Source organism: Lepidochelys kempii, chromosome 3 (assembly GCF_965140265.1).
Source record: "Lepidochelys kempii isolate rLepKem1 chromosome 3, rLepKem1.hap2, whole genome shotgun sequence".
NCBI lineage: Eukaryota > Metazoa > Chordata > Testudines > Cheloniidae > Lepidochelys > Lepidochelys kempii.
Genome location: NC_133258.1, coordinates 68601563 through 68627384, shown reverse-complemented (window position 1 = coordinate 68627384; position 25822 = coordinate 68601563). Strand labels below are relative to the sequence as shown.

The window sequence follows — 25822 nt, the reverse complement described above, 5'->3', positions numbered from 1 at the left end:
CCTCTGGGGTCTACAACTGTGCTCTCTGGTGCTGCAGTATATGTGCCCAGGAAATATGTGGCTGGAAAATACCGTGTCTTTGTGTCAGTTATAATCTTCCACGTCAGCCTAACCTATACAGAGGCCACAGCCACAGTCTCTGTAACAGAAGTACTGTGCAATGTCAGTCCTAGCCACGAATGCAGCAGCTGGAACACTTGCCATCAGGAAATGTCACTCATTTCCCTGTCTTCGGTTCTGTCCTGCTGATCACTAAGGCAATCTCCTTAGCATGGGTATTAAGCAGAGCCAGATTTAGAGATCCACAAAACTGAAGGCTGCTCAGTGGAAGCCAGTACATCAGAAAATGAGGAGGGAAACCTGAGTGTCAGTGGCTTACTCTGGATCAGTTCATTGCAACATAGCTAGAGGAGATTGTTCCTCTATCAAATCCGAACAAGAGGGTTTCTACCTTGCTTACCCTGAGGAGTCTCTGCTGTAGATTTTGAGGACCATCTTCCTCTTCCAGTGTTCCAAAAGGGAAGAAGAAAGCAGCAAATCATATTGGATTAGTCAAAATGTTTGTCAACATTTTTTCGATGGAGATTCTTTTTTGAATGAACCTAAAATTCTCACAAACTATTGCTTTGTTTGAAGGTTTGATATTTTGATGAAAAAAATTGAAAACATTCTTTGTTTTGGTTTTGATGTTTCAGCTAGAAAATGTTTTTGTTTCTGTTTCAAAACCCAAAAGTTGGGGTTTGATTGGGGGGGGGGAGGTTATCCTCATTTCTCTCCCTATTTTATTTTCCCCTCACCCCAAAGGGGACAATATTTTTTAAGAAGGGAAGAGGAACAAAAACTAAATCAACCCCCAAAATATTTTCGCAAAAAGAAAAGGAGTACTTGTGGCACCTTAGAGACTAACAAATTTATTTGAGCATAAGCTTTTGTGAGCTACAGCTCACTTCATTGAATGCATTCAGTTTTCAAAAACTACAATGAAAATTTTCAAATTTTGAACAGTTAAAGCAACAATCTTCATTTCACCTTTTTAGTGAAAAAATTCTAAAAAAAACCCCTAACGTGTCAAATAAATAAAATAGTTTTTATTTGAACATATTCATGGAAATTGATTTATATATTTTTGACCAGCTCCACACTTATTGGCCAAAATCTTCCAAAGTGACATCTGATTTTGGGTGTCTCATTTTTGGCTAAATAGCATTTTTGATGGGAAAACCTTTCTCAACCATTTTGACCAGCTTTAGTCAGCAGCACTGCAGGCAACTCCAAACAGCTTCTTAGCCCTTTGTTTTTTCAGGTACCAGATCCTCAACTAGTATAAACTAACATAGCTGCATTGGAGTCAATGAACTGTGCCACCTGAGGATCTGAGCCTCAAACTCTTAATCATTTTCTTCTTCAAATGAAATCATACTTTTCACCCTTTCTATGTCAAAAGACTGCGATAAGAATACGTTCCGGTTGAATATGGCATTGGGAATTAGCTCCCATGAGCTCCTACTCAACCTGAGTTCTGACCTAGTCTTTCCCTCCCCAGTCAGACAGTGATGCATTGTAAAAAATGTGAAGGGGTTAGGATGTGAGGCCATGATCTAGCTTTCAGGTCTGCAGACCGCCTTTGAAGTCTGGATTAGATTGTGTATGCAAATGAGTTTAGTGGCTTCCATTCAGATACATAACCATACAAATCAGGCAAGTTACTAGTCATAATGTCCGTTTTTGCAACATCTTCCTTATGAAAAACACAGGAATAGCTTCAAACATTGCATTCTACTGTAGAGTTGCTCCAGGGCTGAATGTTTCTTGGAAGTCTGTCATCCAGGCCCAAACCTACACAGTTTGAGATTATTATTGTAGTGTCCTGGAGATTATGGTTAGGGATCAAGGTCCTTCTGTGCTAAGAACTGTATTCACACAGTGAAACAGTCCCTGCCCCTAAGCACTTACAATCTGTGCATAAAATGAGGGACCAGGTGTATAAAACAAATGTGTAGGAGGACAAGGAAACATGAGATCCCAGCAGGAGATGGGATAGTTCAAAGTACAAAGCGCATCCATCATTAGCTTTCTAAAACAGTTGTGTATCCTGTGCTTGACGATTTAGTGGTTGCCTAGATAAGTGATCACAACTTAACTACATTTGCTATGTGCAACATAGTGCTGACAAGTAATATGTAAAGCCACTTGGCACCCTAAAAGGCACAATTTCCCAAGGCTGAAACAATTATAAGCAAAATTGATGGGAGGAAACATTTAAACAAAAAAGTGTGAGTGAAAATTGATAGTTAAGAGAACTTCTCCAGATGCCCACAGCCTACAATTCAACAATCATAAAAGAAGGCTTCCGCAGTTAAGACATCCTGATTAAGCAGAAATGAAATAACATATAATATATATCAGATCAACTTCAAATCATTTATTGATGAAATTACAACTTTGCTTGACAAAGGTAACTGTATTGACATAATAGACTCATAGAAGGCATTTTTACTTAGTTCCATGTGACTTTCTGATTTAAAAAATAGCACAATTCAAGAATCAATGTAGTCCATATTAAATAGATTAAAAATCGGTTAATTGATAGATCTCAAAAGTTAATTGTAAATGGGGAATTGATATCCTGTGGGCGTGTTCCCAGTCCTCCTGGAATCTGTTCTCAGCCCTATGCTATTCAATATCTCTTATCACTGATCTAAAACAAAACATAAAATCATAGCTCGAAAAGTCTGTAGATGACACAAATTGGCATAGTGGTAGATGAATAGAGTTTAGTGACGTTTTTTGACAAACTTTTTTTCAGGGAAAAATGCAGAGTTGGCAGCACCAAAACATTTTGCAAATTTGTGCTGATTTTTGTCAAATTGCTTTGGCTGGGGAAAAAAACCTTCAAAAAATTCCAAAAAAATCAAAACATTGGGTTTTTTTCCTATTCCAAGCAACTTTGTTTCTAAATGTCCTTTAATTTCATTTAAAAAATGCTTAAAACAGAAATGTGGTGTTCTGGGGTCAAAATATTTTCATTCAACCTGAAACAATTTTTTTTTCAATTGTCAACCAACAGAAAAACTGTTGTTGAGCCAGTTCTATAAATGATAGGTCAGTTCTACAGAATGTTCTGGATTGTATGGTAAGATGGATGCACTTGAACATGTGTTTAATATAGTTAAATACAAGTCTATACATCTATGAACAAAGAATGTAGATTATACAGGCTGGGTGACAGTAAGACAGAAAAGGACTTAGGGGTCATGGTGAATAACCAACTGAAGATGAGTTTGGGGCTAAGAGAACAAGTCCATGCAATCCTTCCATGTATAAGCAGAGGAATATTGAGTAGAAGTAAGGTGGTGGTATTATCAGTGTACATGTCATTAGAGAGACCATTACTGGAATTTTATGTTCTGTTCTGGTGTGAACAATTCGAAAAGGATGTTGACAAACTGGAAGGGGTTCAGAAAAGAGCTATAAGAATGATCTGAGGTCTGGAAAGCCTGCCTTACAGTGAGAGGCTAAAGAAGCTCAATCTATTTAGCTTAATAAAGAAGTTTGAGAAGTAACTTGATCATGGTCTATAAGTACCTACATAGTAAGGTCTCTTTAATCTAGCAGAAAAGGGTATAACAAGAAGTTAAAACTAGGCTAATTCAGACTAGAAATAAGGCACAAATTTTTATCCGTGAGGTTAAGGAACCATCGGAACAACCTAGGGATGTGGTGGATTCTCCATCGCATAAAACCCTTAAATCAGGACTGGTTATCTTTCTAAAAAGTACGTTCTAGCTCAACCAGAAGTTATAGACTTCATGAAGAAATCACTAGTGAAATTCTATGGCCCGTGTTACGCAGGAGGGCAGAGTAAATTATATTAAATGGTCCTTCTGGACTTCATGTTTATGATCTAGGAGAATTTAACATGATAATGCAAGCCCCCACATTCACTAGAGATGTTTTTCTTTCTCCAAGATACTTCTTTTATATTCATAAAGCATGCCGCAGTCAAGGATTCTTGGGTTTTTGTTTTGGTTGGTCTATTACTGACTTACCTTTTTAATTAATCATGAAAAGGGGTGTCTGAGTGCAAGCTGTTGACATCCAGTATATTTTTTTTATCAGAAACAGAAAACCTTCCTGAATCCTTCTTTTTCTTGGGGCCCTCAACAGCCTCACCCATAAAAGACAGCCCTTCTCAGTTATCACCACCTGCTCTATAGCCAGCTTTTACTCCCACATAAGAATAACTACACCAGAGAAATAAAAGGGATGCTGCACTTGAAATCTGTTTTCAGAGGTAAACTTGGCACACACTCAAAGCAAAGTATCCACAACAAGATATGGTGCAACTGTATACATGTCTGGTATGACCTCATACATTCCTATCTCTAGCTCTCCCTGTTCTCTTTAGAAATCTGGGGCAGCAGTTAATCATTTTATTCCAAGCTGCAAGTCAACTTGCCTCCTGGCTGGGTTCCCAGTCCATCTCCATTTTGTTCCTGGGCTGCAGCCAGTAGGCTTTTATTTGAGATATTGTTTCCCTAATTCCTATCCTCGTGTCCTATCATAAATCTACGTCAGAAATGCTGCCCCCTTTCCCCTATTTATTCTTTTATTCACTTCTAATGGCATCTAGTGTAAATTTTGAATTTTTGTGTCTAAAATATATTACAAACACAGATAATCTTTATACAGAAACAAGAGTTTGAAATGAGTATTTTGCCATTCAGCCAGTATTAGAATGAGAACCATTCAAAATACCCTGTCTCAGCATGTAACATCCAAGAGTTCAAATGACATGCTCTCAAACATCAGATATGAATACAGGGATATAGTTTAATTGGTAGATGAACAAGACTGGTCACTATCTGAAGGATTAGAGTCAAATAATTGCATGTTTCTTAAACATGGTTAATTCTAATAATGTTGTATATCTTTTTCACATAGCCCAATACTAAAACGAAGCCCTGACATCACCAAATCACCGCTGATAAAGTCAGAACAACTTCTGAGAATAGATGACCATGATTTCAGCATGAGACCAGGTTTTGGAGGTATGAAAAACCATGCATCTGATTCTTATTTTTCGGAGTATCTTTTCTGTAAGAAATACTGTACAGAACAGTGTCTCACTGGTGAGTGGATTGACAAGAGAGAGTTTGGAAAGAACTGTTAGTTGGGAAAGACCATCCTTGTTTCTGTTCTGAATTTACAGCACTGCACATTCTCATGACTGAAGGGGCTTGCAACAACATGGCCTTCCTCCTAGGATCACCAAAAAACTTTCAGCAAAACTATGAGAATGTAGATAGAGGCATCATTTATGGATTTTAAATTCTCCTCGTATTGAGCTGAACCTTTGGCTGGTAAAAATATATCCAGGTTCAGTTAACATTTATTTCTAGATTACTGTGAAATCCTTAGGTTATATCTCACTATGATAATGTTTGTGTGTAATCAACTAATGTACAATACTTGCTGACCTTGTCTCTTATTATAAACTAAGAGAATATTTAGACTGCTTTGTGTTAATGTTTTGCTCACAGTCTTGCAGTCGAATGTGACAGCAAACCAAGCTTTTAGAGCAAAGGATTAAGGAGAATGTGCTTTCTTATGACCCGCTGGATTAAAGAACGTTGTAATTTATCTACCCTTCCTGGCTGACAGATGGTCATTCAAATCCAGGATACCATTATACATCCTGATGGGAGAAGCTTTGATTACCAAATGCTAAATATACACAATACCAGTATGTTCAGTTCATTTTAAAATGTCTGCAATTTCAGGACAGTCCATTAATATTATCATTATTTATTATAATAAATATCTCGTACTGTAATTGCCGAAGGTATACAGTGGCTGGTCAAAGTCTGGAAGAGGAAGAGGAAGTACAGCAGTAAATCTATAGAAGAGTCTGTGTATGCATTTAACATACCCTCATTAAACACCAGACGTCTAAAAAACAGAAGTGTTTGGTACTAGCTGGCATGTCTGTTAGCGGTCTGAGATGAAAAGGCAAGTGCTGACATACAGAAAAATCCACTCACTCGTAAAGGTAACCCATCCCTAAATTTGCTGCTACCCATACAATACCTATTCTGTGTATTAACAGAATGCTCTCCAGGGCAGTCAGACTGGCAGCACTTAGCACAAAGAATATTAAAAAAAAAAAAACCAAACCCCCCACCTTCAAACATACAGAATAAGCACACCATCCCCCTGCATGCGGGCAGATGTGCACTGCACAGAGCCCCACTGAAGTCAGTGGAGCGCCACCTGGGTGCAGGGAGTCCACTCGCTTGGTTCTGACTGCACGATTAGGGCCTAAAGAGCGCACAATCAGCTAGATCCACAGAGAGAAACAGCTTAACCCCTTCTTACCATCTTCACGGAGGATTCATTTTACCCAGGCCTCCTGGCTGTGGAACTCCCATTGACTGGAGTGGGAGTTGTGCATGCAGCTATATTGCAGGATAAAACTCTGCCTGGTTTTATCGTGTACCTGAAGGATGCCGTTTTCAGTTTATCAAAGGCTATAAGTACTTGGTATGTTGAAGCAGTTCCAACAGTCAGTATTGCACGTATTTACTCTTTGAATAAGCAGCAATCTTTAAGGGTAGCATTGTCCTAAGCATCAGCAGATAAAAGGATCTTAAGGGGAGGCCCGAGGGCACTCATTGCCCTTTCGAAAAAGGGTATAACTGACCACAAAGGGTTGGGATAAAGGGCATAGGTGTCAACTGGGCATTTTCAGCAGTGTCCCATGCATGCAGCTCGGGGTTGTTACTCTAGTACCTGCCCGAACCATAACAAATTCACCTGGCCACCTCACATCCATCCACTGCTCACACAAATACAAATACCCCCAGCCTCTATTACACACTGATTAAAGGATCACCAAGCACACAGGACAGCCTGGGCTGGAGTGAGACATGCAGAGGGGCTGGGAGGGAGACAGGCAGCTAATTGTGGTAGCTGAGCAAGAGGAGGGTCTGGGACAGGCTTCTGGGAGCATGGAGGGGAAGCAGGGATGTGGTTTTGGTTTGAAGGGCGGGGTCTCAACTCATGAGGGGCTGCTGCACAGCCTACATGTTGCACTGTTTCCAGGCCCAACTGCTTTTGAGGTGGTGAGAGAGAGGAGTATGGCACTGCACTAAAATATATCAGCCCTGTGGAACCTTCCTCAGCTGCATGGAGGTGTAATTGATGCAGAGGTACAGGCTCACTCCTGAAGCCATTGTATCCCTATATGATGAGCGAGGGAGGACCTGGAGAAGGTGGCACTATGGATCCACACTCTGTGTCTGTCTGTAGTGGTCACTTCTGCCACGGCACTTCCAGCCACTAGGCCTTCCAAAATACCGTAGAACAGTGGTTCTAAACCAGGGGTCCAGGGCTCCCTTTGGGTCCATGAGCAGGTTTCAGGGGGTCTGCCAAGCAGGACCTGTGTTAGACTCACTGGGGCCTAGGGCAGAAAGCCTAAGCCCTGCCGCCACCCATGGCTGAAGCAGAAGCAGGAGAAACTTAGCTTCACGGCGTGCCCTGTGGCATGGAGCCCTGGGCAACTGCCTGATTGCTACCCCTTAATGCCAGCCCTGGCTTTTATATGCAGAAAAACAGTTATTGTAGCACAGATGGGCCCTTGAGTTTTTATAGCATGTTGGGGGGGCCTCCGAGAGAAGAAGGTTGAGAACCCTTGCCGTAGTAGACACCAAGCATATCTGTGGCTGCAGTCTTTACTAGTGTAAGATTTTCAGTTCACTGTGATCAGGAGGAACTGGAACTCCGCAGCAGGCTTTCACTCAGTTCTAGAAATTGCTCCGTGGGTGAACTCTGCAGCCTTTAGAAGCAGGACACTGTTCTACACTGAACATGCTGGGTGTGCTGCCAGCCAGGTGTCTGTGCAAGGTTTCCAAGTGCCTGTCACAGCTCTTTTGTCCTCAACAACTCTGATGTCCCTGCATGGTTTGAGAGATAGGAGGTAGTTTTTCTCTGAGTGAATGCCTAGCAATGGTGAAGAGCAAGCCTTTCAGACACACGGAGAGCAAAATTGGTTTACATTACACTTTTATAAAGTGCTCAAGTGATACATATACTGCACCCATCTGCTTCCAGTACCAGAAGGCACCTGCTCGGAACTTGGCTCCTCAATCCCATTTCCTACTCCTACACAGCCAGAGCACAGAAACAATGCTGTTCTGAGACACTCAGCGAGCCATCACCAGGTTAACTGGTGTATTAGGATACATAACGTTGTCGCGGTGTATGGCCAATGTGATGGAGGAGGAGTGGGACAAGGAAACCTAGGATCAGGAATCCCAGAGCGATCTGCCAGAAGATCTGCTTGTGAGGAGAGGTTCCAGCATGCATGAGTTCTCCTCTTAGGACCATTTTAGACAGCATTATAGCCAATAGGTTTGTAGGAAAGGAGCCTGGAGGAATAGATTACAGACCACAGGGCTGTAAGATTGCATGCTTCAGAGTCAGTTTAAATAGCTATGGTTAGCACAACCCACTGGCCATTCAGAAATGGGCAGCAGGCGCAAGAGTGTATTAACATAACTGTCCTGTAACTCCTTGCAATGTGTTCTACACTCTCCTGTCACTATCCTGGGCTCTTTAGCTGTTCATCTCTTCTGCCATATTTGTATTACACAACTGAATAGCACTTGTACTCTGCTTCTCAGGGCTTTCAGTGGGAATGTTACACACGGTGACTCTAATCTTGTTCAGGTTAGACTATGAGGATAACATGCAACAGGTTGTATTGTTTTCTCAGAGCATAGCCCCCCTCTTCCCGCAGAGCTCTGAGAGCCATAGCCTTCAGAGAAGACAGCTGGGACTCATCAGGATACCTCCTGCTGGCTGGCTACCCTCTGGATTGTTTGGTTGGCCTCCCCTTCCTGATTCGTCAGTCAGTGGCAGTTCGCTCATTCTACCCATTTGATTATTCAGACGGTTTGCAGAGTGGGGGCAGCAGAGAGGCCCAATCCTCCATTACTGAATAGGATTGTTTTCTAGACACCAGCTGTGGGATCCACAAAGGGACTTAAGGCATTGCAATGCTGAGCATCATGACACCTAACTTTGGCGCCTAGAAAATCACAGGAACACCACTACGATTCACTGTGAATGGGGAGAGATGGGCACTAAGCATGCAATCCACAAAAGCTAGGGTGACCATATGTCCCATTTTGGCCGGGACGTCCTGGCCGTCCCGACTTACTTTCCAAAAGGAGGCATTTGTCCTGTTTGATCTTGCTGACTTGATCAGTTGGCAAGAGCAAACAGGACAAATGCTCCCTTTTGTCAAAAAAAGTGGGGTGCAGTGCGGACGGGGTCAGCAGAGATGCAGGCCCACACAGGGAGGAGGCAGGGCTGGGGGAGGGGAAGCAGCATTCCAGCATGCGAGGGCCCCCCCTGCAGGGTTCCAGCAATCGGAAAACTATTCCTTCCGCTAATCTGTCCCCTTAATAACTAATAGGAGTGAGTCATTTCACCCTTCTGTACAACATTATATTTTAGGGATCCGAATTTTTCTTAGGACTTGTCTACACACAGTTTTTGTACCACTTCAGCTACAGCAGTTTAGAAACTACTATAATTAAATCACTGCAACCTTTACTATTGACACAGTTACATGAGTAGAAAGGTGCTTATATTGGTATAGTTTATTTAGGTAAATATATGAAAAAAGTTATACCACTGTAAGCACCATTATACTGGTATAACTGCATCCACACTAGGGAGTTAGAATTATTTTAACGATGTGTTTTTGAACCAGTAGAGTTAAATCAGTAAAACAACTGTGTATGGACTAGCCCTTAGGTGCAAGTTTCAGTCACCTAGAGAGGTCTGGCTAGAGTGGCATTTAATTGCCATGTACATTTCTTCTGTTAATACCATTCAGTTAAATTTAGAATTTAAGTTCCACCCATTCTCAAACTACCTGTGTGGGATACCGCTGTGATTGTGTGCAATGGTGTTCTCAGGGCTTCCTGAGGTATTGCAGTCATGTGGACTGGTATTACAACAGTTGTGACTAAAATGGCTTTGGGCCATCTGACATTTTGTATCATCATTTGGGCCTTAATGGCATAGCACTGTCCCAGTTTTGCCTCAGTTTGGCCAGCTCTGTTGTCCAGTGGAATAATGGTCCAAATATAGCCTTCTGCTGCCCTAAAATCCTTCAAAAGAGATGACAGAAATTGGCCCGGTAAAAGGTATTACCTGAGCCACCTGGTCTCACTCAGATCCTGGCACCCACATGGTTACTACAACACTGCAAAGAAAGTCTGGTAATGCAGTTTGTTTTTCACTGTTTGAAAGAAGAGGTTTTTCCTTTGCAGGTCAGGGACAAGTTGTAAAGGGATAATTAGTTTTTCCTTCACAGATTAACGGTCTAGTTCATAATTCATACAGTATTAATTAAATCATGAAACAGCACTATCATCAACATAGCTCCGTATTAACCACTGGGTGAGATTACGAATAATTTTCTGTCCGTTACAATTTGATTATGAAGCCCAGACATAATGTAACAGGAAAGGTTCCACAGCATTTGTGTGGGAAGTTAATAAAACATAATTCAATACTACCCAGACGTTTAATTGTCTTATGATAAATTAACTCTGCTTTCTGGAGAGGACGAGGCTCAGGACTAAAAGAGAACAACAAGTGCTAGGGCGATGAGTGAAATAGATACAAAAAAGAAGGTGATGTTTACACAATAATAGGGACACATTATATTTTGCATTACTGTAGCATTGGCCATTTGAGTATCTCAACTGCTTTATAAACATTAATGTTCAAGGGCCTGGTCTAAAACCCAGTGAAGTCATTGAGAGTCTTTCCACTGACTTTAATGGGCTTTGGATCAGGCCCAAAGTCCCCCAATGTGCCTGTGAGGTAGGTAGATACCATCATCATTTTGAACTAGCAGTGATGAGGTGGAGGGACACATTTCCTCACTTCTACTCCTGGGCTTCAGCTTCTCAACCATCCTTCATCTTCTAATCATGCCATAGAATGATCTGCTAGCAGCAGAAGATTCTGAGAGGGTGAAATAGGTATTTTACAGTATTTTAAGTTTATCCTTCACCCCAAAGTTGGGGGGGGAATTTCAGATAACTTTTTTGAGAGAGTGATAAAAAGTAAGAGTGTACCTTCTGACTTTCACTGGCAGTTAAGAAAAAGAAGCAGCATCTTGCAGTAGGTCAGTTTTCACTGCTTCACTTTTAAATGCACTCAGTTTCTTAGTGAGTGTCACAGGACTGAATCTCAGCTCCTGAAGGGCTCCTAAACTATGGCAGACTCTTGTCAGATGCGTTGAAGGAGGTGACATCCATATACGAACGGAGATCGTGCAGTCTTGCCCCCTGTCTTTCCACAGCCAGGCCCCAAGCAACACCAGCGCTCCACAATAAAGCAGAAGTAGGAGAGGAATGATGCAAAGCAGACTTAGGATATGTCTTCTACACCAGGGGTTCTCAAACTGTTGTCTGTGGACCACCAATGGTCCGCAAGTTCCATTTAGGTGGTCCGCAGATAGTTCCTTCTAGGGTGCGTGCCTGGGCGGCTGCACACAAGAGAATGAAGAGCCACCCACCTAATTAGTGGAGCCGTGCAGGTGTGGCTCCATTAATTAGGTGCCTGGACCCTGGAGAAGCTGCACATGTAAGGTGAGGTGGTGACCTTGGGGGGAATAGGGGGTAGGTGGGAGGGGGCAGTGGGGTGAGAAGAGGGGGTGGGGGGAATTTGGGATGTGCAGGGCTGTGGTGGGCAGAGAAAGAGGTGACTTTCCCCAGCTCCAGGGCTTCAGCTGCTGTGGAGAGACACCCCCTCCTTCCCAGCATCAGCTCTGTAGCTGCTGTGGAGGGGGTTAGGTTCGCTTAACAACATTACTCAGGAGTGTGGATTTTTCACACCCCTGAGCGATGTAGCTGGGCAGACCTGGCTTTTTAAGTGTAGACCTGGCTTGAGTGGGGGTCAAAGATCTGGCTCTGTGTTCTTTATTGTATCGTTTGCAATACATCAGCAATTAAATGATGTTTGCAAACCTGAGGCTTTTTGCTATTCAAAGGGACTATACACGATATACAGTTAACATGTCCAAATGTTTAAATTAAAAAAAACCAAAACACTATAGTTTATTGGGGGTGGGGAAACCTCATAGGAATTACCATACTAATCAGACCAAGGTTCCATCTAGTCCTATGCTCCGTCTCTGACAATGCTCAGTATCAGATGCTTCAGAAACCCCACTGTGGACAATTGTGGAACAATATGTATGTGGGTTTAATAAAGGCTAGTGGACTAGTTCCATTTTTCAATGGTATAAATATTCTCATACATTTACCGAAAATCATCCTATGATATTGAATTTTCTCCTGTGTAGTACATAGGATAGAGCTTACCAGGTAGCATGTATTTTAGAATTACTTATGGCTGTGGTGTCTTTTTGTTTGTTTGTTTTTGTTATCTGGGAGGAGGGGTCGGGGGGGTTGTGAATTGGTTGGTTGGTTTTTTGCATATTTTAAATAAATTGTAAACTGCTCTGTTGCAATATAAAATATTAATGATTGTTTTAAGGAGTTACTCATTTAAAGTAATCTGCTAGAGGATGATTGAGTAATGGATCAGTCTAAATACTGTTATAATGATCATTTTGGTATGAATTCTAATCTCTTTAAACGGTTTACTGTGGTTTCTATTCCAGACAGAGCAGACATTTTCCTCTATCCTTTTCAGTGCATTTTAGCCTCAAGGGTTAATTTGTGGCATCAAAATACATATTTTTTTAAAATTCTTCTCTTTTTTTGCAGGCCCTGCAATTCCTGTGGGAGTAGATGTACAAGTTGAGAGTCTGGATAGTATTTCAGAGGTGGATATGGTAAGTTTCTGTCTGACAACTAATGTAAATGATCTCAAACTACTGTTCCACCACTGTAATGTCATGCAGAACAGAAGAAGAAGGAATGTCAGCTAAGATTATACGCTCTTTTCCATAGAACATTTGTTATTCTCGAGAACAATACTGTGTTCCCACAAAACCAAGGATTTTGGTTGCTATGTGAAAGTGATGGAGGTTGATGATTAGAAACTGCTAGGAAAAACCACAAGTATGTCAGCTTTATAGCACAGCTCTTTACCTTGAGGTAGCACCATAGCGAGAACTGAAAGACCTGCAATTTCCATGCTACTACATGAGGCAGGTCATCCATTAGGAAAGGGGTCTGAATAGAAAAGAGCATGTGTGAAGATGCAGCTTACCTAGAATCTGCCTTCTGTGGAGGTGAAATTCACCCTAGCTGAGGGTCAGCAGGAGGCCTGTGCCCCATTTCAGTCCCTCTTAATCCTTTAAAATAAGCCTTAAGTAGGAGGTAAGTGGTACACAGGACCTATGCTGTCTGGCTGCACAGGGTTTAATTTTACTCTAATCTCTTCACCTTTGAATTCCTACCCACTGCCCACAGGGAGGTAAGTTCTGCACATTTTAAAGCTTTACAAAATTCTGTGGAGTTACGTATAATTTGCCCCAGCTGCTCACTTTTCACCACAAAATACCACTGGAAATTAGGGGATTTTCTGAGGAGTTATTTTAAATAAATTATACATAATGATACACCCTATGAACAGTGCAAGATAAGAGGAGATATAAACCAGAGTTAGAGACGAGCTCAAACTGCAACATTAGCATTTGGATCAAGATTTTGAATCTTTCCAAAATTCAGGGCTTTTCAGGCCCATCTAGTTAGATCATTGCAGGTTCTGGAATAGAAAAGCTTTTCAACCCTGTTAAACTTTTTTTTCATTTCTTCGAAAATAATTCATTTGACTAAAGGAAAAAAAAATTCCAAAATGTTTCAATATTCCAAAAGGTGGAATTTCAATCAAAGAGGATGCTTCATCCATCTCTTGGGTTGACAGACAGAAAAAAGAAACATCCAACTTCTTAATAGAATTTCTTATGCTTCAGGATTTCTGATCCTCATGAAGGGTTTTTATGGGCTGGGTTTTTTTTAATAAGTCATGTAGCTTTCTCCCCACCTGGGCCCTTGCAGCACTGCCAGCTCTCACTGCATTTGGTTGTGTTGGTGTTAAAGCCCCACTTCCTGGAGTCAAGTGATTACATAATAATCTCGGCTTTCATTTTTCTAAAAAAGTAAGTTTCTAGCCCTCATAGTTGATGAGAAATCTTGAATATCTGACCAGAGTGCACCCTAAAGTCTCAAAATCGAGAAGGCAAAAAAACCCAAAACAATGCTGCATTTATTCATGTTGTTTTCAGTGTTAGTCTAGCCAAGTTGGTCCCAGGATATTTGAAAGACAAAGTAGGTGAGGTAATATCTTTTATTGGACCAACTTCTGTTGGTGAGAGAGACAAGCTTTCAAGCTTACACATAACTCTTCTTTGACCTGAAAAAGAGCTCTATGTATCTTGAAAGCTTGTCTCTCTCACCAACAGAAGTTGGCCCAGTAGAAGATATTACCTCACCCACCTTGTCTCACACATTTATCTCATGGTTTTTGAAGCAAATCTCAGAGTTTTTGCGGGCCTGACTCAATTTTTGAATGCTTGGGATTGACAATGCTGCCACTGCTCCTGACACTGGCCCCCCAAATTAATTGGTTCTCTAGTAAGGAGGAAAGACTGTCCTTTCTAAATATCAATATCCACTGTATGACATTTGATGACTGACTAATGTATAACATCAGAGGCCCTGACATGGCTATATGCATTGTATGTGGTCTCATGACACCACAGTAAACAGCATCATGCTACATGTCCAGCCACATGGCAAAATACTTCGCTATTAGCAAAATAACAGTGAAAGGGGTTTAAAATTTGTTATTGATTCTTGTATTTGATCTTGTGCTTTATATGTACAAAAAACACAACATTGCAAGAACTTTGTTTTTTAATTAGACATCAACTAAACTTTGAGTTTGCACTAGATTTAAGCTATGGGAGACAAGTAAAGTAAGTTTTATTTCTCTCCTGCATTCAGACTTTTTATTTTTTTTACTGTGAAGTGGCAAAAAAAGAAGACATTTTGAAACTCTTTAGGATGTCACAATTCAGAAGATTTGTCCAATTCACCCCAAATTGTGCAGGAAAAAAACCCTACATTGGGCCCTGATTTGGAGACTAATTTGGCTTTGTTGTGAGTTTGTTTCATTTGGGGGCGGGGGGTTGTCAGGCAAAATTAGGCTGTAATAAAACTTAGAAACTCAGTTGCATCCGTAACTGCAGATCATCACTCCATAATAATTAAAACATGATATTTTGCAGCATCTACAAATGTATCCATTTATGCAAAAAACTTGGAATGAGCTCCTGTCTGGAAAATGAACATCTGTTAATATATTATTGCTAAAATGAGATCAGAGCCTTATTAGGGGGTCAAAGAAAAAAGGTTTTCTTACATCCATTTTCTTAAAGCATATATAAGAAAAAGACCTGAACTATAGCTTCTTAGATGAGAATGGACCAAAAGATGAAGGAAGAGCTACAGGGTTATGAGGGACAAGAATGTCAAATTGATGTATTGTGTGTAAAACATTTCATAAGTTATAGTGGTCCTCAGTTTAACTTAATAGCATAAGAAATAATTAATAATCTCTACTGGAGTTACTAAAAGAAAACAGATTAAAAACAGGTTTTGATGTTACAAAAGAACCCAACAATTCTGGGATAAAATCCAAACAATTAAAAAAAAAATCCAGTTTTTTTGACTTTGTGTCTCAGCTGTCAATTCATTTTTATCACATGTCCACAAGCCAACTGAGTTTCTCTCAGTACAATAGGGTACTATATATTCCCTCATAAAATAGTTCTGGCTTGTTCTTAACCCACAAAGGACCTACTGCCACACCCAGAGTCGCTTTCCAGGCACACTTTTATTTTGCAAACATAAGCAAAGCACACAAAAAAGTGCCACCCTAGGCTATAGCTTCCAGGGGATTTTCCCTTTTGCATCTTTCAGTCCCACCCGCCTCAGGTGCTACTGCAGGATTCTTTTGTGTTCAGTTAACTGAGCACTGCCTTCTAGGGCTTTCTCCTCAGCAGGTTCCCACTACCTCGCCTCCCCTCCCAGGGGACTCTGGCAGCTTCTTGTGGGGGACCCAGACCCCAACTCCCATTACCCTCCTCTGCCACCATCCTTCCTTACTGACTGCCTGGCTCTATGCAGACCCAGGTGCTGCCCTGGCCTTTTAATTGGCAAAACTGGGAGCACCTGTTCTAGCACAGGGGTGCTGGACCTGCTTCATATAAAGGGGCCAGCCACCCTGCAACATATTTGGTTTCACAGTAAAGCCCTGATCCTGAAAACCTTTATGCACATGCCTAACTTTAGGTACCTGAGTAGTCCCCTGGAGGTCAGTGAGACTGCTTACTAGCTTAAAATTAAATACAAGTGTAAACGCTTGTGGGCTCAAGGTTGTGAAGGATATAACCAAGCCAAAAAAGATGGAACAAATCTCAGATCGAGCAGAAGTTCTATCTTTTGAAAAGGTAGCAAATGATGCAACAAATAAAATAGAAACCAATTGAAATTTATTAAATATTTTTGGATGTTTTTCTACATTTTCAAATATATTGATTTAAATTACAACACAGAATACAAAGTGCACAGTGTTCACTTTATATTATTATTTTTATTACAAATATTTGCACCATAATAATGATAAACAAAAGAAATACTATTTTTCAATTCACCTCATACAAGTACTGTAATGCAATCTCTTTATTTTGCAAGTGCAACTTACAAATGTAAATTTTTTTTTGTTACATAACTGCACTCAAAAACAAAACAATATAAAACTTTAAAGCCTAGAAGTCCACTCAGTCCTACTTCTTATTCAGCCAATCACTAAGACAAACAATTTTGTTACATTTACGGGAGATAATGCTGCCAGCTTCTTATTTACAATGTTACCTGAAAGTGAGAACAGGTGTTTGCATGGCACTTTTGTAGCCAGCATTGCAAGGTATTTACGTGCCAGATATGCTACATATTGTTATGCCCCTTCATGCTTCGGCCACCATTCCAGAGGACATGCTTCCATGCTGATGACGCTTGTTAAAAAAATGCGTTAATTAAATTTTGACAGAAGCCCCTGGGGGTGAATAATATGTCCCCTGCTCTGTTTTACCCGTATTCTGCCATGTATTTCGTATTATATCAGTCTCTGATGATGACTCAGAACATGTTGCTCGTTTTAAGAACACTTTCACTGCAAATTTGACAAAATGCAAAGAAAATACCAATGTGAAATTTCTAAAGATAGCTACAGCACTCAACCCAAGGTTTAAGAATCTGAAGTGCCTTCCAAAATCTGAGAGAGACAAGGTGTAGAGTATGCTTTCAGAAGTCTTAAAAGAGCAACACTCTGATGCAGAAACTATAGAACCCAAACCACCAAAAAAAGAAAATCAACCTTCTGCTGGTAGCACCTGACTCAGATGACGAAAATGACCATGTGTCAGTCTGCACTACTTTGGATCATTATCAAGCAGAACCCATCATCAGCCTGGACGCATGTCCTCTGGAATGGTGGCTGTTTTACACTGTTTTATTTTTGAATGCAGTTATTTTTGTACATAATTCTACATTTGTAAGTTCAACTTTCATGATAAAGAGATTGCACTACAGTATTTGTATGAGGTGAATTGAAAAATACTATTTCTTTTGTTTTTTGCAGCACAAATATTTGTAATCAAAAATAAATATAAAGTGAGCATTGTGCACTTTGTATTCTGTGTTGTAATTGAAATCAATATATTTGAAAATGTAGAAAACGTCCAAAAATATTTAAATAAATGGTATTCTATTATTGTTTAACCGTGCAATTAATCGCGATTAATTTTTTTAATTGCTTGACAGACCTAATAGAAACAATTCCCACACAAGGCCGAAGTCTTTTAAGTCTAGAGAAGTAGAAATGTAACAATAAAAAATAAGACCAAAAAATTCCACAATTTTGGCCAGACTCTCATCTGGGGTAAATCAGTGTCGGCAATTTACACTAGCTCAGGATCTGGCCTCTTATATATTTTTTTTAATCTTAAAATGAAAGAGAGGAAATATATCCAACAAAATAATTGGAGGCCCTAAAATTTGGATTCTACAATGTTTTACACACACGAAAGTTCTCGCATCTTGCCACTAAGCCATGTTTTGGAGGGTTTCTGTTTGCATGTTTCAAAAAGACAGTAACAATCTTCCTCATGCATAGGGTCCCATCTACAGCCTGCCTGCTAAGGCTCTGCATCAGACTGCACAAGCTCTTTGCACAGCCTTTTGTTTTTTGATTTTCCCCTTGTCTCTTGATGAAATTTAGAAAAGGCTCCCACATTTCACTGCCCTCTCCCAATTTATTCTCTGGCACAGGCTGATGGCTCAGATTGCAGTCCTGTGCATGGGAGTTACTCCACTGGCTGGCTGCATGAAGAGCCATTGTAAGAGCAAGAATGGAAGGCGATGGTTTCTAGGAGCCACCTGCTTCTTTTTTTTATCAACCACAGGAATGTGAGGTGGGGGGAGGGAGGATCTAGAGTCATGTAGCTATCTCCACCCCACTGCCTTCACCTTCCATCAGTGGATTAGTGTGTTTATCCTCTAGGGGGCTACCCTACAGACCGAGAAACACTCTGTGTGTAAGTATAATATATATTTTATAAATGAATTTTCCATTTGGAGGGTCTTTGGTTTCTGAACTACATAAGTTCATTAGCTCTAATGAAAAATGGACCACAGTTAATCAGTCCTTAGGAGTTAAAGGAGAGCAAGTTACTTCAATGGGGCAGGATTGGGTGCTGAACTTGTAGTTCATAAAGGAGAAAGAAATTCCTGAAAATAAACACAGCTGGAGTATTGTGTCCAGATCTGGGCATCACATTTTAAGAAAGATGTAGACAAATTGGAGAGAGTCCCTAGGAGAGCAACAAAAATGATAAAAGATTTAGGAAGCCTGCCCTGTGAAGAAAAGTTTAAAAACTGGGCATGTTTAGTCATGAGAAAAGAAGACTGAGGGAGAAACCTGATAACACTCTTCAAATATATTAAGGAGTGTTAATAAAGAGGAGGGTGATCAACTGTTCTCCATGTCCACTGATGGTAGTATAAGAAGTAATGGACTTAATCTGCAGTAAGGGAGATTTAGGTTAGATGGTGGGAAAAACTTGTCTAACTATGAGTATTGGAATAGGCTTCCAAGGGAGGTTGTGCACTCCCCATCATTGGAGGCTTTTAAGAATAGGTTAGACAAACACCTGTCAGAGATGGTCTAGGTATACGTGGTCCTGCCTCAGTGCAGGGGCTGGTCTAGATAACCTCTCAAGGTCCCTTCCAGCCCTACATTGCTATGATTCTATAATTATTCCTATTTAAATTAGGTTGGATATATTTATATACTGTTGGTGCTATATGCAGTGAAATGTTCTTTCCAAAAAATAAATCACAATGTGAAACCTGTTTCTTTCATTGGTTACTTTCAGGACTTCACCATGACCCTTTATCTGAGACACTACTGGAAAGATGAAAGACTGTCCTTCCCAAGCACCAACAACCAAAGCATGACATTTGATGGCAGGCTAGTGAAAAAAATTTGGGTTCCTGACATGTTCTTTGTACATTCCAAGCGCTCCTTTATCCATGACACCACCACTGACAACGTCATGCTACGGGTCCAGCCAGATGGGAAGGTACTTTATAGCCTCAGGTAAAGTTGCATTCCAATGTTAGTTATTAGTGAAATGACAATGAAAGGGATTAAATTGATTCTTGTATTTTACTTTGTAAAGCTTATACACACACACACACATACACAAATCAACCGATAAATCACTGAACATCACAATAAAGCATTTCAAAATATATTCCTTATAGTCTCATAAAGCATTAAAGTGTATGGAGAGGCAGAGTGGTTTAGTAATGTAAATACAGGACTGAGAGTCAGGATTTGAACTCTGTTCACAACACTATTGCCACTGACTTGGTGGCTTTAGGTGTTCGCTGCTTATTGCCCTCCCCCCAACCAGTGCAATTTCCCCACAACCTGTCTCCCTGTGCATGCAGTCTATTGAGAGCTGCCTCTCTCTACAGGCCCTCCAGCAGCCAATCTCCCCTATTGTAGTGGTTCCCAATCAGTGGCTCCCTGTGGGGAGCCGCAAGCAGGTTTCAGGAGGTCCAACAAGCAGGGCTGGCATTAGACTTCCTAGGGCTTAGGGCAGAAAGCTGAAGACCCACCGCATGGGGCTGAAGCCCGGAGCCCTGAGCCCCGCCACCCAGGTCTGAAGCCGAAGCCTGAGCAACTTAGCTCTGTGGCGCCCCGGGCAATTGCCCTGCTTGCTATCTCCTAATGCTGGCCCTGGCTTTTATATGCAGAAAAACAGTTGTTGTGGCACACGTGGGCCGTGGTGTTTTTATAGCACGTTGGGAGGGCCTCAGAAAGACAAAGGTTGAGAACCCCTGCACCCCTTGGAACTCTACCAGTCCTGGGGCCTTTTTGGCCCTCCAATACCTATGTATGGTGGGGAGCAGGATTTGGCTCATAGAATTCTATGTAGGGACTTCCCCGGAACAGTTGATCGTGTTAGTTTAAGAACAGCCATACTGGGTCAGACCAATGGTCAGTATAGCCCAGTAACCTGTCTTCTGACAGTGGCTGGTGCCAGATCTTCACAGGGAATGAACAAAACAGGGCAGTTTATCAACTGATCCGTCTCCTGTCATCCAGTCCCAGCTTCCGGCGATCAGAGGTTTAGGGACACTCAGACCATAGGGTTGCGTCCCTGACCATCCAACCCTCCATGAGCTTATCTAATTCTTTTTTTAACCCAGTTATACTTTTGGCCTTTACAGCATCTCCTGGCAACGAGTTCCACAGGCTGACTGTGCACTGTGTGAAGTAGTACTTTCTTATGTTTGTTTTAAACCTGCTGCCTATTAGTTTCATTGGGTGACTCCTGTTGCTTGTGTTATGTGAAGGTGTAAATAAAACTTTTTCTCCACACCATTCACAATCTTATAGTCCTCTGTAATACACCCCTTAGTCACTTCTTTTCCAAACTAAATAGTCCCAGTCTTTTTAATCTCTCCTCATGTAGAAGCTGTTCCATATCCTTAATCATTTTTGTTGCCCTTCTCTGTACTTTTTCCAATTCTAATATATATTTTTTCAGAGATTGGGTGAGCAAACCTGCATAATAATGTCATTACAATATTTTGTGTCTTATTATCTATCCTTTTCCTAATGGCTCTTAACATTCTGTTAGCTTTCTTGACTGCTGCTGCACATCAAGCAGATGTTTTGAGAGAACTATCCACAGTGACTTCAAAATCTCTTTCTTGAGTGGTAACAGCTTATTTAGACCCCATCATTTTGTATGTATAGTTGGGATTATGTTTTCCAATGTGCATTACTTTGCATTTATCAACACTGAATTTCATCTGCCATTTTCTTGCCCAGTCACCCAGTTTTGTGAGATCCCTTAGTAACTCTTCACAGTCAGCTTTGAACTTAACTATCTTGCACAATTTTGTATCATCTGCAAATTTTGTCACCTCACTGTTTACCCCCCTTTCCAGATCATTCATGAATATGTTGAACAGCACTGGTCCCAGTACAGATCCTCAGGGGACTCTGCTTTTACTCTCTCCGCTGTGAAAACTGACCTTTTATTCCTACCTATTGTTTCCTATCCTTCCATGAGAGGACCTTCCCTCTTATACCATGACAGTTTACTTTGCTTAAGAACCTTTGTTGAGGGACCTTGTCAAAGATTTTCTGAAAGTCCAAGTATACTATATCCATGGGATCATCCGTGTCCATATGTTTGTTGACCCCCTTAAATAATTATAATATTTACTTGTCTGCCTGCATGTGATGTAATTGAAGTGCACTCTGTTTTGTTTGACTGTTTCTCTTCAGTTCTTACCTGTACTTTATCAAGTTCCCATTGCAGTGCCAGCTGGATTGTGAGCTGATAAGGCAGATTTAAATACTGCTGTCCCTCCAGCAGTGCCCCATTTCCTAGTGTGCTTGATCCTCTCCTAAAACAAATGGGGAAACAGAAAAATACAAAGAGCAGTTCCTTTGATAGCTCACCAAGAAAAGAAAAAGCAAGCCATGGTCTCTGAAGGATATTCCCAGGACAGCAAGCCAAACCAGGGGTAAACTAAGTGTGACGGGCTGGATCACAGAAACCCCCTGGGAGCTGCCACCTGATGTGCCAAGACTACTTCTGCTCCAGCTTTTCTGCCCTGGCAGCTTACGATTTCAGTGCCCTGCCTGGTTTGAGTCAGACCCGCTAGCCTGCTGCAAACCCAGACCCAAGTCTGAACCATGTCCCCTAACAGCTGTAGGCTTAACTGAAAGCAGCTTACAGAAGTGTGCCTGCCTTTAACACTCAGATGCCCAACTCCCAGTGGGGTAAAGCTTAGGGTATACAGGGTAAAACATATTTTACCCTGTATGCACAGCTGTTTGTTTCCCCAAGTATTAATACATACTCTGGGCTAATTAATAAGTAAAAAGTGATTTTATTAAATACAGAAAGTAGGATTTAAGTGGTTCCAAGTAGTAACAGACAGAACAAAGTGAATTACCAAACAAAATAAAATAAAACACACAAGTCTATGTCTAATCAAACTGAATACAGATAAAATTCTCACCAGTTCCAGTAAACTCTCTTTTACAGACTAGTCTCTTTCTAGTCTGGGTCCAGCAATCACTTACACCCCCTGTAGATACTGTCCTTTGTTCCAGTTTCTTTCAGGTATCCTTGGGGGTGGAGAGGCTATCTCCTTAGCCAGCTGAAGACAAAATGGAGGGGTCTCCCATGGGCTTAAATAGACTTTCTCTTGTGGGTGTAGACCCCTCCTCTCTCCTAGCAAGTCCAGCTCCAAGATGGAGTTCTGGAGTCACCTGGGCAAGTCACATGTCCATGCATGACTCACAGTTTTTACAGACTGAAGCCATTATAGAATATATCAGGATTGGAAGGGACCCCAGAAAGTCATCTAGTCCAAACCCCTGCTCGAAGCAGGACCAATTCCCAGTTAAATCATCCCAGCCAGGGCTTTGTCAAGCCTCACCTTAAAAACCTCTAAGGAAGGAGATTCCACCACCTCCCTAGGTAACGCATTCCAGTGTTTCACCACCCTCTTAGTGAAAAAGTTTTTCCTAATATCCAATCTAAACCTCCCCCACTGCAACTTGAGACCATTACTCCTCGTTCTGTCATCTGCTACCATTGAGAACAGTCTAGAGCCATCCTCTTTGGAACCCCCTTTCAGGTAGTTGAAAGCAGCTATCAAATCCCCCCTCATTCTTCTCTTCTGCAGGCTAAACAATCCCAGCTCCCTCAGCCTCTCCTCATAACTCATGTGTTCCAGTCCCCTAATCATTTTTGTTGCCCTTCGCTGGACTCTCTCCAATTTATCCACATCCTTCTTGAAGTGTGGGACCCAAAACTGGACACAGTACTCCAGATGAGGCCTCACCAATGTCGAATAGAGGGGAACGATCACGTCCCTCGATCTGCTCGCTATGCCCCTACTTATACATCCCAAAATGCCATTGGCCTTCTTGGCAACAAGGGCACACTGCTGACTCATATCCAGCTTCTCGTCCACTGTCACCCCTAGGTCCTTTTCCGCAGAACTGCTGCCTAGCCATTCGGTCCCTCGTCTGTAGCTGTGCATTGGGTTCTTCCGTCCTAAGTGCAGGACCCTGCACTTATCCTTATTGAACCTCATCAGATTTCTTTTGGCCCAATCCTCCAATTTGTCTAGGTCCTTCTGTATCCTATCCCTCCCCTCCAGCGTATCTACCACTCCTCCCAGTTTAGTATCATCCGCAAATTTGCTGAGAGTGCAATCCACGCCATCCTCCAGATCATTTATGAAGATATTGAAAAAAACCGGCCCCAGGACCGACCCTTGGGGCACTCCACTTGATACCGGCTGCCAACTAGACATGGAGCCATTGATCACTAGCCGTTGAGCCCGACAATCTAGCGAGCTTTCTACCCACCTTATAGTGCATTCATCCAGCCCATACTTCCTTAACTTGCTGACAAGAATACTGTGGGAGACCGTGTCAAAAGCTTTGCTAAAGTCAAGAAACAATACATCCACTGCTTTCCCTTCATCCACAGAACCAGTAATCTCATCATAAAAGGCGATTAGATTAGTCAGGCATGACCTTCCCTTGGTGAATCCCTTGGTGAATCCATTGCCCACATGGTATTTTGAATGTCTCCAGGAAGACTTCTTATGTGGATTGGAGCATTCCAAGATGCATTGTTTCTTAAGTGATTCTTGATTGGACACTTAACTTTGCGAAATCCTTTCTCCAGGAACTGACCAAATGCTCTACTAAGGTTATTTAGAAATCAAGCAAGTACATGGCCAATATTCGTAACTTTGAATACAAAAATGCATACAATGTATACATGCATACAAATAGGATTAATAGATTCAGTAGATCATAACCTTTACATAGATATGTTACATGGCATATGTAGCATAGAACATATTCCAGTTATGTCATATATAATCAGAAGCATATTTCCATAAAGCCTTATGGGGGGCACCATCACACTAAAGAAACAAAAGAATCTCAGGGCATTATACAATGTCACCTTGATCGATTGGTCCATCAGCCCTCACAGAGAGAGCGCCGATCACAACATGTCATTCATGTTGTTCTATCCAGTTCTTCAGCCACCTGCTGGCCAGGCATCTGATCACTAGACTGTGAACTCTGTAACCAGGATATATAGCTACAAAAGGGCCTGGCTCCCACTGACTCAAGATTATAGCTGGAGCAACTCAAATATGTCACTTACTTAGAAATTAATAATAAGCGCATCATAATAGAATAGAATGTGAATAGAAACTCCTGAAAATAATTATGATAATCTAGCCTTGAAAAGACAAAGAATTGATTAGTAGTTCAAAATTTATTTTTCTCAGCAATGGTCACAGCCTGACAAAGTTTCATAGATGAAACAGAAGTCTGAGTAAAGGACCTAAGATACTTGACCATCAGTAAATCTGAGGATAGTATTGTGATGGGTTTCCCCTGGGGTGCCAACTGGAACTGGGGTACCGCTGAGCCCTCTGATTTACCAGCATGGGCTCCCTTTCACACAGTGCTGCTGTGACAAGCTGAAGACCTGCTCCTGGTCCTACACTTCCACCAGCATTCACACAGGCAGGGACACACCCAGCTGAAGTTACATGCAGGCTCTCTGACCAGCCACTGCATGAACCAACAATAGAGAGGCTATAACCAAGATAACCAGTATCTCTCCAGGCACACATCCCCACTCTGGAATATAAACCCCAAATTATACCATCTTGTGCTGCACAGGAAACTGTACAGCATAAACTCATGGAGTTCGCCTCTCCCTCAGTGTGAAAAGGAAATGCAACAGCCCCCTGAACTAAGATTCCAAAGCACTTCACTCCAAACTAACTGATTTAGATTAAAACATAAAATAAATTTATTAACTACAAAAGATAGATTTAAGTGATTATAAGTGATAGCAAACTGATCAGAGCAGATTACCTAGTAAATGCAAACTAAGTTTAACATACTCAGAATATAGGATTTGAATTAACAATCTCTCACCCTGACTGATGATACAAGCAGGTTGCAGATTCTTAAGGCACAAGTTACACTTGCTTTGCAGCTTGGAATCCCAAGGTTTTTCATACACAGGCTAGAAATCCCTTTAGCCTGGGCCCAGCACTTCCCCCGGTTCAGTCTTTGTTCCTCAGGGGTTTCCAGGAATCCTCTTGTGTGG

At 41.4% G+C, this 25822-nt stretch overlaps 1 protein-coding gene across 2 annotated transcripts in view; it reads left to right on the top strand.

The window, feature by feature from the left end:
- The window catches only part of LOC140908830 (gamma-aminobutyric acid receptor subunit rho-1), a 68980-nt gene that overhangs the window by 23325 nt on the left and 19833 nt on the right, over window positions 1-25822 (top strand). For both annotated transcript variants that reach the window (XM_073336713.1, XM_073336712.1), the window contains 3 exons: window positions 4945-5051; window positions 12822-12889; window positions 19502-19725. In XM_073336713.1, the coding sequence (XP_073192814.1) occupies window positions 4945-5051; window positions 12822-12889; window positions 19502-19725 (399 nt within the window). The remainder of the gene's footprint in view (window positions 1-4944; window positions 5052-12821; window positions 12890-19501; window positions 19726-25822) is intronic.